Source organism: Lagopus muta, chromosome 27 (assembly GCF_023343835.1).
Source record: "Lagopus muta isolate bLagMut1 chromosome 27, bLagMut1 primary, whole genome shotgun sequence".
Lineage (NCBI taxonomy): Eukaryota > Metazoa > Chordata > Aves > Galliformes > Phasianidae > Lagopus > Lagopus muta.
In genome coordinates, this window is record NC_064459.1 from 1,939,626 (window position 1) to 1,955,956 (window position 16,331).

The window sequence follows — 16,331 nt, forward strand, 5'->3', positions numbered from 1 at the left end:
TACTGGTGTCATGCTCTCCATTTCCTGCAGGTCATCCTTCCTGTTTGAAGTTCTCACCAGAGCTGACAGTTCGAGTCAAAGCCTTGCGATGGCAATGTATTGAGTGCAAAACCTGCAGTTCCTGTCGAGATCAGGGCAAAAATGCTGTGAGTACAGTGGAGTATGGACTGATTGAGTGTGACATCAGCCTTGTGAATGTTCTGTTAAAATATAACATAAAACAGTTCTGGAGTTAAATATTTGCAGCTTCTGTTTTATAGTCTTCCTGACACCTGTCAAATGCAGCGTCAGTAGTTTGAGAGCTATGTGTGCATTCTCCCAGATGGTGACAAATTTTAATGGAGGGATTTATGCACATTAAAGAGAGATTAACTGTATCTGTCTTCAACAGGATAACATGCTATTTTGTGACTCGTGTGACCGTGGCTTTCACATGGAGTGCTGTGATCCCCCTCTTACCAGGATGCCAAAAGGTGAGAAGTTTGTGATGAAAGGCATAATTTAATGTGGTGTAGGAAGGGATCAGTGGTTAGAAAGTGCTTCCACACACTTTATTCTCTTAGTTACTTTTAACCTGCTCTTTACATTATTGCTTTTCAGGTATTTAAAAGAAGTCTTCAAGAACTGAGATATAATAAAATTGATCCATGCAGATTAAAGCGGTCAGCTTTGATTTGAGTGAATAGCTTTGTATGTAAGAAAGAGGTTGGCTTGTACGTTTTTGAAACAATATTTGTTTGAACTGTAGGTGTCAGAGAACAGGTCACCTGTGGAAGATTCTTCTTGATAATTGAAAAAAAAAATAATCCTATAGAAGATGATTGGAATTAGTTTGTTGGTGATCAGAGGGTGTGATAACGTTACTTTTTTACATTTTTCTGACAATATGCTACCTGTTAAAGAGGCTTTGCAAATGGATGTGAGAAACACATCATGGTGGGATATGAGGGAGTGGGAATTAACCAAATATGAATTTAGATTCCTGGTTTATGCATTACTTTTCTTGCATACGGATCTGTGGAGAGCACCTTTGATCCGATTCTTACGTTTTCTTTTGGAAAGCCTGGGGCCTTTAGTTCTGCCTTTCTTCAATGTAGATGTTCCTTGCGTTCAGCAGTGGACACTGTGTGTTTTGTAGGTATGTGGATATGTCAGATATGTCGGCCACGTAAGAAAGGAAGAAAACTTTTACACAAGAAGGCAGCACAGATAAAACGACGCTATGCTAATCCAATCGGACGTCCCAAAAACAGGTTAAAGAATCAAAATGCAACGTAAGTTTCTCTATGAAAAGGAACGAGGTGTGTGATTCTGTAGCACAGTGAGCATTTCTCAAGTGTCGTGTCTACTTTCTGTGAGATTATTTTTTTAATGAAGAATTTTTCATTCTTTAATACAAAATTTCTGAAGAGCTCTGTAGAAGAATGAAGTGATCTCAGAGTGATCTAGATCAGTCATCTCAGAGTGAAATAAATCTCTTTATTTGTGCCTTGATTTTTTTTTAATTATTCTTTCTAATGGCTCCCATTTTCTTACAAGCTGTTCCTTATAGTCACTGATTTATTCTGCTGTTTGTGTCAGATCTGTTATTCTGAATGGCTGCTTCTTCTGATAGAATAGGTTTGCTTTGCGTTGTTTCTGATGCTTAGAGAAACATAAATTGGAAAATGTAAATTGAAACTTTCTGTGTATTCATTCTGTCTCCTGTCTTCTGTAATTTCATTTATTGAATTTAATGACTATCTTATTTATACTCAAAAGTAATTGCTCATACTGTTCAGTGTGCAGAACCGAGGTGCTCAGAATTAGTTCACGTTTAACTTCTGTGTGATACATAAATAAATAGGGAAGATACTAATCCACTCTGTAAGCAAAACCAAACCACTTTACTGGCTCTTACCATACGTTTCCCTTTGTTTCTTTAGATCAAAAGGACCCTTCAGCAAAGTTCGAACTGGCCCTGGTCGGGGTCGGAAGCGTAAGATAACTCTGTCCAGCCAGTCAGCATCATCAGAAGGAGGATACCTGGAGCAGACAGATATGTTGGACTACTGCAGAGAAGGCAGTGCTACCTTGAAGTTTAACAAAAAAACCAAAGGGCTTATAGATGGCCTTACTAAATTCTTCACTCCCTCCCCTGATGGACGAAAAGCTCGAGGGGAAGTGGTAGATTATTCTCAGCAGTATAGGATCAGGAAAAAGGGTACCAGAAAATCTAGCACTTCAGAGTGGCCCGCAGGTAAAGATTTTTCACTCTGCCAATGCAGGTATTTTGTACTTGAGGAAAATGTTCACAAAGGTTAGGATGCTGAAGTGATGGGGCTGGAAAGTTACTCAAATGCAGCTATCTTTGGTGCATTGTAACAGCTGGAAAAGGGAAGAGGAGACCTTTGCCACTTTTATGATGGCAAGATGTGATTAGGGACTAAATGATTACCATCAGATAAAGTGTCCTTTTGATAATGAAGAGCTGGCTGATAACCCAAACAAATTTGGTAAATAATGTCATATTTGAAAGAAATAACATAGGGTGTAACTAATGCAATGAAGAGCAGCATGTAGAAGTATGAAATGGGAAACAGATAATGAAAACATGCCTGAAAGACTTTTTTTCTGATCAGGCTTGCCTGCAAATGTTTCTCAACTTTTCCTCCCATAGAGGAGCTTGCTTCATGTAATGTTTGTCTTCCTGTTGGAGAGAATCCCTTCCTTGAACATGGTTCTACTTTGCTTGTTTGTTTTTTTTATTCTGTTTGCTGGGGTTGCTGGTTTGGGGGTTTGTTTGTTGTTTTTTGTTTGCTTGGTTGGTTTTGGGAGGGTTGCTTGGGTGGTAAGCATCCTGATTTTAGTTGTAGCAAATATAGCATTTAAATAATATTGATCCTTCTTTGTGAGAGGAGCAGTGGTAAGCCATTTATCCACAATGGTCTCGTTAGTTCCATGATGGCATTTGAAACATGAAATCCTAAGTGATGAGTTTTGGTTGAATATCTGACATTCCTTCTCACGTGGTCAGAAATCCAGAAATGGTTTTTCCTTTGTGGTCCCAAATCTGAGTAGAAAATCTTATTATGAAACTCAACAAAGTGACTGAATGCAGATAGAGGTTGCTTCATGCTGCACTGAAAAGCATGTGCTCCTTTGTAAATACAGATGTGGCAATTTTTTCTTTTATTTACAGACAATCAGGATGGCTGGGATGGAAAGCAGGAAAATGAAGAGCGCTTTTTTGGAAGCCAGGATGTCTTAACTGAAAAAGATATGGAGTTGTTTAGAGATATTCAGGAGCAAGCACTGCAGGTAAAGTTACTTTTTCAGCATTTGGTGCAAAGTACCTTACTTGTAAAAGAGGTAAAATTATACTGAGGAACATGGAGTTCAAATAAGACAGCTTGCATTGAAGCTGTGTAAGTGTTGTAATTTATTTTAGCTTAGAAATCTTTCACTTGGAAAATCACAAAATCCTTTTTTTTTCCTTCTTGCATAGAAAGTAGGGGTGACTGGACCTCCTGATCCACAAGTTCGATGCCCCTCTGTCATCGAATTTGGCAAGTATGAAATTCAGACCTGGTACTCTTCCCCATATCCACAAGAATATTCGAGGTATGACTGAACATTCTTCTTCCTTCTGCTTCAGTGTTTATGGGAAAGCTGTATTCCAACCAGATTCTGTGTAGGCCAGAGGAAAAGTACACATAATACAGATACTTCCCATGTTAGTTGGTCGTTGTCTTAATGTTTTCTTAGACAAAGTCAGAAAGGCTGTAAACTCTCTAACAACCTGTTAGTAGTGTGAGCCATAGGAGTGTACAAATCACATGGATTCTCAAAGGTTTGACTTACTGCCCTGCAGAGAGAGCAGCCTCAGCTACGTGATAGAGCATCTTGATTGTGACTGCAGTAGTTCTTTACACCTGATGTATCGTGATATGATAAAATTGTTGAGGTAATAAGATGTTAACTGCTTATTAAATGAGCTCGTTAGAGAGGGCTGTATGCTCTTCAGGCCTTGAAAGAGAAAAATAAGTCGAAATTTAATATGAATCACTTTTGATGTATTATTTTTATGCTGTTTGGTGTTCAGTACATCTGAACTGTAAATGTTTCACGTTTTGGTGTCTCAGGTGTTGTTGCTGTGATGTTATGATGTTCTTTTGATGAATAACTTTGCAAGCTTGTCTTAACAGTAAATTCTCCCAACGTAAAGTTGGGACATAAAGAATAACCTCCAAGGGCCGTAGCTAGAGAGAGAAAATGAAAGAAAACTCATTGTTCTACCATTTCTACCACAGAACGTGTGGTCTGTCATCAGGAATTATTCTAGCTTTGCTAAAGGCATTGGGGGTAACAGAGAAGAGTAGATCTGCCCAAGCTAGTGTATTTAAATGGAATTAAATCACAGTAGTATCAGGATGCTTGCATTCAAATTGTTTGTGTCAATATAATCTGAAAAATGATGTTAAAAAACCTTGCTGACATTGTAACCCATTTCCCAGGAATGTATACAACTGCTTCTTCCACGGGCAGAAGTGGAAGAACAAGAGCTATTTATGTCATCCATCATAGCATCTCTAGTGCAAAACTATTATTTGCTGTTACTTATCTAGAATTTTAATTGATGCATTTATTTCTTCTGACATAATAATGTAAAAGTAATTAGGTAGGATATTAAGTACTTTTTTTTAATATGTATTTGGTGTAGAATAAGTAAATGCTGTGACTTCAAGCACGGTAAGGGTGTTTGTTTTGTGTTTGTTTTTTTTTTTTGTATGAGTTGTGCACAAAAGTTTTCTCTATCATAGAGTCATAGAACTGTGATTATATATACAGGTTTTGCTTTCATCAAGTTTTTTATCTTCAGGAGTGAGGAATTTAGTATGAAGGTCTTTTTCTTCCGTCTTTGATTTTCTTTACCTTTGCTTATAGGCTACCCAAGCTGTACCTTTGTGAATTCTGTCTAAAGTATATGAAAAGCAGAACTATTCTCCAACAGCATATGAAAAAATGTGGCTGGTTCCATCCTCCAGCCAATGAAATTTATAGAAAAAACAATATTTCAGTCTTTGAGGTAAGTTAAGAAATTGAGCCTCTCACTCTTATCTCTAAAGCAGAGTTTTTAGTACCCAGTAGTGTGATAAGTGTTCTGTAGCCCTCAAAATCTTCATTTTGTTAAACACTCACATGCAGAGAGTGAAGAGGTACAGGCCAGTAGCAGTTGCTGACCTTTTTTTCATGGATAAGCAATCTGTAATAAGAGAAAAGAATTTTAAGATCTCTTTTAAATGAATGAATCTAATAGACTTGGCCAGGGCCCTTATGCTGTGCAATTTGAAATCTCATGAGATTCTACCTGTGGCACGGAAGCTTTCATTCTGTGTCAGGTGTTTGAAATGTGTGGGGGTACCCAGATGAAGCATTTCCTTGTATGCCAGCAGATGGAGTGACCTGACTGTTCCTCACTTTTGTAGGTTGATGGCAATGTCAGCACTATCTACTGCCAGAATTTGTGCTTGTTAGCCAAACTCTTCCTGGACCATAAGACTCTTTATTATGATGTGGAACCATTTCTTTTCTACGTGCTGACACAGAATGATGTCAAGGGTTGTCACCTTGTTGGTTACTTTTCCAAGGCAAGTATTTTAATACTTCAGACTTGGACGAAGCCTTGTAGCTATCTCAGCTTTCATTAAAAGTAATAATGAAGTTGTGTATCAGAACACCATCTGGTATTTATATCTGCTCTTTTCTTTTTAAAATGTACTACCTTTTTTCTTTTATCTCACCAGGAAAAACACTGCCAACAGAAATACAATGTTTCCTGTATCATGATTCTTCCGCAGTACCAGCGTAAGGGCTATGGCAGGTTCCTCATTGATTTCAGTAAGGAATTTTCCTTTGTTTTGCTTTTTAACTCTTTTTTTCCTTCCACATTTTAAATAGAAGCTTCTCTTGGGAAGAGGATATTTATCTATTTTCAATTAAAAAAGAAATCTCAGGAGAGGAATACTGAAGTTCAAGGTCATCTGAACTTAACTCACTTTCTTCATTGAAAGGCTTAAATTCTGAAAGAAAAAAATGATATTTTTTCCTATCTCATGTCCTGTGTAAGCAGCTTATGGTGGAAACTACAGGCACATGTCAGTATAGAGTTTTTGCAGAAGCTTACCTTGTGTAAGTAGTTATTTATTGTGAAAGCAAACTGTAAAACTGCAGTCTGTTGAAACTTGAGCAGCTTGATTAATTGAATGTAGTCATAGTTATAATTTAGCTTTAAGAGCAACAAAAACTGGTTTTGAGCAGTGGATGTTCTATTAATGTTCTCACATTCTTACAGAAATCCACATGTTCACTGGAAAACTTGCTGCTCTAACTGTACCTCTCGTTTTGCTGACATAGACCTCTGTGTGGATGTGCCAATGGTCGAGTTAATGTCCTGAGGAAAAATGTTTCTTATCTCATTATAGTAGAATAGTTTTAGAATTAAAAAAATCCTTGTGTGTATAATCTGTTGTTCTCCTGAAAGCATTGCTGAAACCAAGCAACTCAGTGAATTGTTTTGAGAAATGAATGCTTTTTTCTTGCTCTTCCTTAGGCTATCTGCTTTCAAAGCGTGAGGGCCAAGCAGGGTCACCAGAGAAGCCCCTGTCAGACCTGGGGCGGCTCTCATACATGGCTTATTGGAAAAGTGTAATATTGGAGTGCCTTTATCATCAGCATGACAAGCAGTTAAGCATCAAGAAATTGAGTAAGCTGACTGGAATCTGCCCTCAAGATATCACTTCCACTCTGCATCACCTCCGAATGCTTGACTTCCGTAGTGATCAGTGAGTACAATTCTGTTGTGTTTCCAGGTAGGCTCGTATGTATTTGAAGGAAGTTAAATAGTGTCTGAAGGCAAATTACTTCTAATTAGCTTAATTTTATTTAAAAGTTAGTTGTCCACATATTGTCTGTTGAGATCTGTGATGCTTTCTTGTGGTGGAATAATTGTTCAGTGCCAAAGCTGTGCCACATTACTATCTGTGGAGCTCTGCAGCTGTGAAACTTCCAAGTAATCTGCATCTTTGAAAGAAAGCAAGCTGGCCTGTTGGCCATTTTCTCTTGAAGTCATTCTAAGTAATCAGTAACCTCTGGAACGGAGCAAAAGAGGATCTCTAGAGGGAAGTATGTTTTATTTTCCTGACACTGAGTAGTCGTTTCCCCCTTTTCATTGTTCATCCAAAGTGTCATTAACTTGTTTAGATAATGGGCTAGATCACTCTGTTTGGATATAGAAGAGAGGTAGTTTGTTTGGCCAATGGAGTGTACCAGTCAAATGAAATTCTGGTAATTACTCTTAATACAGACAGTTGCTGTTTTGGAAGTGGTATAATATTCACTCTTAGTTTGTGTTAAACTTACTTTAGAGCACTTTTATGACACTTTCTACTTTGCTACAAAAATAATTAGTGATGTTACTCCCAGACAGCTGAATAAAATCCACACTGGTAGTGAAATTTAACTTTTTAAAGTAGCCTATTTTTTTTTTTTTCTCTCATTTTGCCTTTTAGCCAAATAGCTTGCCCTCTGCCAATTTAACACATGATAGAAGTGTTGCTCTCCATCTGAATGTTACTCATGTAGGGATAACGGCTTCACCATTAACAAGAAGCAGAAAGAATTTAAGAATTTAACTCTCTGAAGTTACTCACATTGAGATTACATTGATTGAAAGTACCTTATTTTATCCCTGTATATTGTGTAGCCTGTTGTTAATGACTATCATTACTGTTTAGATTTGTCATCATTCGTCGGGAGAAGCTTATCCAAGAACATATGGCAAAGCTTAGAAACAATGTGCGACCAATAGATGTGGATGCAGAGTGTCTGCGTTGGACACCTGTCATAGTTTCCAACTCTGTTGTCTCTGAGGATGAGGAAGAGGAGACAGAGGATGGGGAAAATGAAGAGCAACAACATGATAAAGATTCAGAGTCCAGTGTAAGAGTGAATCTGTTACTTCTGTGTAGTAGGGGGAAGGAGTGGCTGTGGGTGCTGTGACAACCTTGTACAGGTCAACTCAATTGTTCTCAGATTCTGTAAGGTTGTCCTTGTTACAGTTCAGCAATTTCTTGTTCAAAAGCTTCCACTGCGTCACACAGAGTGAAATCTATCTGTTTTTATTTATATTAGATGGTAAAATCTGTGTCATGGGAGAAGAAAGAACAAGAACCCTACTCACCAACCAAGAATGAAAAAAAGCCAGATGTCATTGCTCCCGTCAATTCCACACGGCCAAACAAGCACGTTTTTTCACTGGACAGTCTTCCAGCAAACAGTCAGACATCACGAAGAGGTCGATGGAACCGCAAGGGCAAAAAACTTCGAGAACCCTTTTGTGAGAAGGAACCAGCGTTGCCCATGGAGGACAAAATAGCCATTCCCAACGAACGGTGCAGCGAATGCGAGGAGAAATCAGTAAGTTCGCGAGGCCGGTGCAGTGAATGTGAGGAAAAGTCATCAGCCTTGCAGGAAAGGTGTGAATGTGAAGAGAAGTCTCCAACCCCAAGAGGCCACTATGCTGAAGATGAGGAAAAATCTGTGGTTTCCCAAACGCAGTATGGCAAAAATGAAAAATCTGCAGTTCCCCATCAGCATTACAGTGAAGGTGTGGAAAGGTGGAGAGGACAGCTGAAAAAGAACACGGAGCCACTGAAGAATAGGTTCCCAGAGGACTGTGAAAGATTACCCCACTGCTACAGCGATAGTGATAGGACACTTCTGAGGTGTTTTAGTGAGAGCAGCGAAGAGGAAGATGATGACCCTGTGAGTCCCCGGTCCAGCTCTCCACCTGTTCTTACCAAACCAACATTAAAACGAAAGGTCTGTGCTTTATTTCTTGTTGCCTTTGACTGTATTATGCAGCCTGTTATGTCACAGAATCACAGAATTGTAGGGGTTGGAAGGGACCTCCAGAGATCATTGAGTCCAACCCCAGTGTCAATATGCTGGTGTTGTTTTGAGGGTCAGTGCAGTTCATGAGGTAGGTGTTAAATGTACAGGTAGCATCTGCTCAGTGTTCTAGAACTCTGGAGAGTGCTGTTCCCTTACTGTTAGGGGTCTTTTTTGTTGGTTCAGAGGTAATTTTTTCCCCATTTTTTCCTTGTGCTTTTGATGTTTTCTGGCTTGGTTGTTGAAGTTTTATTCAGTCAAAATAAAAATAGATATGCTCCTACTTTTAAAAGAAGCTTTCAAAATACAAATACTATCTAAACAACTAAAATCACAGCGTGAAGTCTTTGAAATGATTAACCATAGAGAGGTCAGTGCAGTTGACACGAATAAGAAAATCCTCATGGGATGCTGCATTAAGCAGTAAAACTCAGCTGTTCATGTGTTTTGTTCTAAGTGTGTTGTTTCTGCAGTCAGTAAAACCTCTTCTCCCACCATCTTCTCTCAGAAACCAATTCTTCATCGGAAGAGGAGAGTACGTAAGCGTAAGCACCACAACAGCAGTGTTGTTACTGAAACAATCTCGGAGACCACAGAAGTGCTGGATGAGCCATTTGAGGACTCAGATGCTGAACGACCAATGCCCCGGTTAGAGCCTACATTTGAAATTGAGGAGGAGGAAGAGGAAGAAGAGGACGAGGAAGATGAGGAGAATGAACTTTTGTCCAGTGGATACTTTCAGCACTTAGCCCCACAAGACACCCTCAGGAACAGACCCTCTTCTAAGAGGAAGTCCAAAGATGAGGAGGAGTCTGATGACAATAATGGTATGTTTGGTGGTAAGCTTTAAAAGTCTGGTTCAAAAACCTTGTTCCATGTTCTTAATTGCCCCTCTTCAGGTATCTGTGCATATTAAGATCCTCCTGAGCCTTCTGCAGTCCCTGTTCTCTCAGACTTTCCTTACAGGAGAGATGCTCCCATCTTAGTCATTTTTATAGCTGTTTGCTGGGCTCTCTCCAGTATGTCCATATCTTTCATGTATAAGGGAGACCAGAACAGAACACATTTAATATTAAATTACTCTACAGAAAGCCCACCATCATAAAATCATTTACTTTTTAATTTCTCCTTAATGTTGTTAAATCAAGGACAGTATAGATAAAAGTGCAGGATTTTACTAAAGAGCTAGTAAAAGCTAATCTCCTGTAGTGAATAGGAAGTGAAGAAGAGAAATAGATTCTATGCTTTTCTAAAGGCATGGATTCTATTTATTTACTTATTTGGAAAGTTTTGAATGTTAATGCTTTAACAAATACTATGAAAGCAGCATTTTCTTCTTCCTGTCTCATCTCATCTGGCAGATCCTTTCTTTCCTTTATTCACATTCAAAATATTTTTTAATGGATGACTTCAAGGTGCTGTTAAACTTTGAACTCAGTGCTTAAGCTCATTTTTCATACTCAGAATTTTTTTTCTAGTATGCTTCTGGTGTGAGGTATTGAAGATAAATACCTGTCAGAATTTCTTTTATGTAGTTTTTAGTGGATATTTAACTTGGAGTAATCAGCTTCTTTGAAACTTTAAAAAACAAAACAACAAAAAAGTGGCTTGCCATGGATTAATTTGTTTGTAAGCAGATTGAGTAACTTCTGGAGACACTGAACACTGTTCACATCCAGTTCACAGAATTGCAGGGTTAAAGTTGAACGAAGGGCAAGAGTAAGTCAGCTGACAAATTATTGGTGCTAAAGATGATTTTTTTATTACTAGGAACACATTTAGTGTTACCTTTTGAATTCTTGGCATAACTGGATTTACAACAGCTCTCTTTGGAAAGTGCCTAGAATGGAATTGAGTTGGACTTTCAGGTCTGGTTTGTTTACTATTTTATGGGTAAATATTAAAGAAACAGTGTTACAGCTGACAAGAAAAGAAAGGATTTGGCAAATGAAGTGAAGGACAACTTGGTGGCATGCATAGTGTGTGAGAAGGTATTTGAAGTTCATGTCTAGTAATCAAGTGAGCCTAGTAGTCTAGCTCAAAGATTTGGATGGTCTTTAAGTGTATGAATGGGGAAATCCCAAGTGGAGCAGAGACATCTTGTCATCTTTGTGAAGCTACGATTGATGTCTTTACTTTTAATCACACTTGATAAGAGTATCAATAAATTGAAATATGTCAAAGAACAGTCGTGGGTTGATAAAGGCACTGAAATAAATTTGCTATTACGATAGATTGAAAGAATTCAGTCACCTTGGATTAATAAGCAGAGGCAAGAGCAACTTACTACTTTTGTTTTCCTATGTGAGAACTGTTAATTGCTAAGAATGATTCTCTGTCCAGCAGATAAAATAAAAAGTAACACAAAAGCAGATGAAGAAGATTGAGTGTCTGAAAACCAAAATTCAAATGACAAAGTGTGAATATTGGCTAGTGTCAGTGCAAGAGTTCTTCAGCAGTTGTATGAAATGCCACTGACTGTTGGAATGGACAGGTTCAAAACAGAATTACTAAGGGGGAGGCCTTACAGTGTTTGGTAAATTCATTAAACATCCATTGCTGGTAGTGTAGGCTGTAGGGCTATTACAGTACTTGGAAAGCTGCTGAAATGCAAAATAATATTTCATCAAATAAAAGTCAGATGAGAGAGGAATTTAGGTTCCTTTTAAGCATTTTCCTTAAAAACAGCTGAGTTCAGTCATCTGTGTATTTCTGTAGGCATTCAGAAATGTAAGCCGTGACAAAGTAAAAATATTTCTGCAGCAGATGCACAAAATACAGATCTAAACAGAAACATAACTTTTATTGTAACGTAGCCTAGTGTTGAATTTGACTTGTTTATTAAAGGCTCAGGTCTTTGACCATGCAACATCCTGAAAGCATTGCTCTTTGAAAATGCAGTATGCTTTGCAATTGATGAGCCAACCTTGATCTTTCTTGCTATCCTTCACAAAAATTGCTAAGCCAAATATCTAAGTTCCTAAGCATGGTAGAATGCTTGGGAAAGTTTCCATGAATGCTCGGCGTGAACAGCATTTTTCTATTTGTGTTTTTAGATACTCCAACTTTGAAACCATTATCTATGCTGAGAAAGTGTGAAGCAAATGATTCTTCGCTTGATCCAGATACTTCTACACCCATGAAAAAGAAGAAAGGATGGCCAAAAGGCAAAAGCCGAAAACCAGTGCATTGGAAGAAAAGGCCCGGTCGAAAACCAGGATTTAAACTGAACCGGGATAAAGTGCCACCATCAGTGCAGGGAGAGGGAATCGATGCAGTGATAGCTAATTCAAAAACAGGGCGTAAGTCCAAAATTTCAGATAAAGAGGAAAGTGTTGAGCAAAAAGAAGAGCTGCCTCTTAATGAGGAAAGGAAAGAGGAAGATGTGAATATGGAAGCAGAAGAGGTTGGAGAGGGAGAAGAGGAAGATGCAGCCAGCAGTGAAGTAAGAGCAGTTTCTCCAGTGGACAGCAGCAGTAGTCCAGTGCCAGAAGTTAAAGAACCTGAAATAGAAGAGGAGGTGGAGGAGAAACCACAAGTATTAGAAGAGCAAAGGCAATCAGAAGAAGAGCAGCAAGAGCTAGATGAACCTGAGCAGGACCATGAGGAAGATGATGAAATTGCAGTAGTGGCAAATCAAAACGAAGACCATGATGCTGATGATGAGGATGATGGTCATCTGGAGTCTGTGAAGAAGAAAGAATTGGAGGAACAGCCTGTAAGAGAAGGGGTGAAGGAGGAACCTGATGTTCAGGAATGTTTTTTAGAAACAAATATACCAAGCAGTAGAGAAGATGCAAAAGGAAAAGATGAAGCAGAGGCGGATTCTGAGGAAGAGCAGGCTTCCAATGAAACATCAGCAGGCTCAGAGCACGTCCCCGGGTCTGAAGATGATCGTGAAGAAGATCCAAGTAATAAAGAAGGTTTAATTGAATTAAAAGAGGAGGAAGAGATTCCTCATAGTGAACTAGATCTTGAAACTGTTCAAGCAGTGCAGTCCTTGACGCAGGAGGAAGGCAATGAACATGATGTAGCTTACCAGGACTGTGAAGAGACTCTTGCCGCTTGTCAAACTCTGCAGAGTTACACCCAAACTGAGGAGGATCCTCAGATATCAATGGTTGAAGATTGCCAGGCCTCAGAACACAACAGTCCAATATCCTCTGTTCAGTCCCACCCCAGCCAGTCTGTTCGTTCTGTCAGCAGCCCAAATGTGCCTGCTCTGGAGAGCAGTTACACCCAGATAAGCCCTGAACAAGGATCCCTGTCCGCACCCTCTATGCAGAACATGGAGACCAGCCCCATGATGGATGTGCCTTCAGTATCAGACCACTCTCAGCAGGTGGTGGATAGTGGCTTCAGTGACCTTGGCAGCATTGAGAGCACTACAGAGAATTATGAAAACCCGAGCAGCTATGACTCCACTATGGGAGGCAGCATTTGTGGAAATAACTCTTCTCAGAGCAGCTGTTCCTACGGGGGACTGTCTTCTTCCAGCAGCCTCACGCAGAACAGTTGTGTTGTCACTCAGCAAATGGCAAACATTGGCAGCAGTTGCAGCATGATGCAGCAAAGCACTGTCCAGCCTGCAGCAAACTGTAATATCAAGTCACCTCAGAGCTGTGTCATAGAAAGACCTCCAAGTAACCAGCAGCCAGCAGCGCAGCCACAACAGCAGCAGCCTCAGTCACAGCAGCCACAGCCTCCACCTCCACCCCAGCAGCAACCTCCACTGTCCCAGTGCAGTATGAACAACAGCTTCACCCCAGCACCTATGATCATGGAAATACCTGAGTCGGGAACCACTGGTAACATAAGTATCTATGAGAGGATTCCAGGGGATTTTGGGGCTGGGAGCTATTCACAACCATCGGCCACATTCAGTTTAGCCAAGTTGCAGCAGCTGACAAACACCATTATGGACCCTCATGCCATGCCTTATAGCCATTCTCCTGCTGTGACTTCCTATGCAACCAGTGTTTCTCTGTCCAACACAGGATTGGCTCAGCTAGCTCCCTCCCATCCGTTAGCAGGCACACCACAAGCACAAGCCACCATGACACCCCCACCAAACCTGGCATCCACTACCATGAACCTCACGTCGCCTCTGCTTCAGTGTAATATGTCTGCTACCAATATTAGCATTCCACACACACAGAGGTTGCAGGGGCAAATGCCGGTCAAGGGGCATATTTCCATTCGCTCTAAATCAGCACCCCTGCCCTCTGCAACTGCACACCAGCAGCAACTCTATGGCCGCAGCCCACCTGCTGTTGCCATGCAGGCTGGCCCTCGTACGTTGGCTGTTCAGCGTGGTATGAACATGGGGGTCAACCTAATGCCAACCACCCCATACAATGTTAATTCCATGAATATGAACACCCTTAATGCCATGAACAGCTACAGAATGACACAACCCATGATGAACAGCAGTTACCATAGTAACCCTGCCTACATGAACCAGACAGCACAGTATCCTATGCAGATGCAGATGGGAATGATGGGGAGCCAGGCCTATACCCAGCAGCCTATGCAGCCAAATCCTCATGGAAATATGATGTACACTGGCCCCTCCCATCACAGCTACATGAATGCTGCTGGGGTGCCCAAGCAGTCTCTCAATGGACCGTACATGAGAAGATGAGCAAGATGAGCTCGCATCCAAAAAACTTAAATATATAAATAAAGGAACCTTTTATACTGACGAACCAGAGAAAACGGACCTTTTTCCAGTTAAAATATTGCTGTAGATTTAGAGGGATTTTCTTTGGTTTATTTTATTTTTTAGAAAGCTTGGTGGTTTTTGTTGTTGTTGTTGGTTTTCTGGGTTGTTTTTTTTTTTGTTTGTTTTTGTTTGTGGTTTTTTTTTTGGGGGGGGGGGGGGGGGGGAGGGAAAGAGGGGTTGTTTTCTTCACAATCCTGAAACATTTTACAGCTGAAATCATTTACAGATGTTTTTTAGAGGGAAAACATGCACAAAATGTTTTCATAATTTAAAAAGAGCCTTACTTTGCTGACCATGTGGACAGAATATGTGTAATGGTGAAATCATCTTTCTGATTTTTATTTTCAAACGTATGTCCTCCTCCCTGCCCCCGTGTCCCTCCGTACGCATTTTGTTAGCGCTGCAGTAATGTAAAATGTCTGACATCTCAAAGAGTAACAACCCGTCCCTCCAAACCCCACGTAGGATTTTCTACTTCTAGCAGGAGGCACTTATTGGGAGAAGTGGAAGGGGACACAGAGGATAAATGAAGCTGTTTATTTCTGCAAGTCGGGAGAAACCATTTATCTTTGAGCTTCTCCTGACTCTCGCCTACAGTAAAATTTGGAGACACGTGTAAACAAACTATTCACATTGGTGTTTTTGTAGATGAGTTTAATTGAGATTGTATGTTTCATTCTGAAAGTATAATGTACTTTTAAAATGATCCCATTTACAAGCCAGGCATGCACGTCCGCACGTGCACCCGTCACTCTCAACTACTGGAAGCATCTACGAGCTGTTCGTAACCATCGTGCAGTCATGAGGAGGGTAGGATGATTATTGGACAAAAAAAATAAAGGGTTGCAGGCTCTTCTGGTGAACTGCAAGTCAACCACAACTCTGAGATCCCAAACTCTGCTTTAGTGTGTACTTGGAAATGCTGAGGGTCTTGTTCTGAACCTTTGAGCGGTCTGAACTCAAAAGCATCTGTTTGCAGTGATCTGCCTCGTAGTCTCTCTACTTCAGTTATCTTGCAAGATAAAATGGATGTTTAAGTGACTTGGTGAGAGCCTTGTGGTGTCCTTGTCGCTCTTCCATTCCTGGTGTGGCACAGGCAGTTGTGAATGTGCTGCTGTTGAGGGGAATCACGTTGAACGTTTCCCTGATTCTTCCACTATTGAAGACCATTTAGTCAGAATAGCCACGCTTTTGATCTCGTGTGGGAAACGAAGGGAGTCAGCCTGTTTTACAGGAGTGAAACAGTCCAAGCACCGCAGCAGGATGCAGGTGGCAGGATTTTGCTGTTCATTACTGCATAATCCAGTTTGTGTTCATTTTTGGCTGCACTGCTCTGCAATAGAGACAGCACCTGCTGGCACGTCACCCAGTTCAAAAAGGGACACCCCTCAATGTAGAGATGATTTTTTTTAATTATTATTGTATATGAAGCAGAAATACACATTAATAATAAGACTAATTTCTTATTTTGTTTAAAAAAAAAAAAAAAAAAAAAAGCCAACCAAAAGAATCTACAAGTTGGGTTTCTTCGTATGCACTAAACTGGGCTTTCTTCCAATAACTGCTAACCGTAAAAGGCAGAATTCAAAGGACTTCCTTGTTTGTTTTTGTTCCTCTTTCCTTTTGAGCATGTACAAGGCTGTGTAGGAACTCCATTTCTCTGTATATACTATTC

The 16,331-nt window shown here is 40.1% G+C and overlaps 1 protein-coding gene across 1 annotated transcript in view; it reads left to right on the forward strand.

The window, feature by feature from the left end:
• KAT6A (lysine acetyltransferase 6A) overlaps window positions 1–14,801 on the forward strand; it is a 30,165-nt gene extending 15,364 nt beyond the window's left edge. The window contains exons 5-18 of the mRNA XM_048927958.1: window positions 31–146; window positions 392–473; window positions 1,139–1,274; window positions 1,926–2,239; window positions 3,182–3,300; window positions 3,488–3,603; window positions 4,927–5,068; window positions 5,469–5,630; window positions 5,787–5,880; window positions 6,593–6,824; window positions 7,776–7,980; window positions 8,173–8,862; window positions 9,440–9,758; window positions 11,988–14,801. Of these exons, the coding sequence (XP_048783915.1) occupies window positions 31–146; window positions 392–473; window positions 1,139–1,274; window positions 1,926–2,239; window positions 3,182–3,300; window positions 3,488–3,603; window positions 4,927–5,068; window positions 5,469–5,630; window positions 5,787–5,880; window positions 6,593–6,824; window positions 7,776–7,980; window positions 8,173–8,862; window positions 9,440–9,758; window positions 11,988–14,575 (5,315 nt within the window). The 3' untranslated portion in view covers window positions 14,576–14,801. The remainder of the gene's footprint in view (window positions 1–30; window positions 147–391; window positions 474–1,138; window positions 1,275–1,925; window positions 2,240–3,181; window positions 3,301–3,487; window positions 3,604–4,926; window positions 5,069–5,468; window positions 5,631–5,786; window positions 5,881–6,592; window positions 6,825–7,775; window positions 7,981–8,172; window positions 8,863–9,439; window positions 9,759–11,987) is intronic.
• Window positions 14,802–16,331: the final 1,530 nt, after the last annotated feature.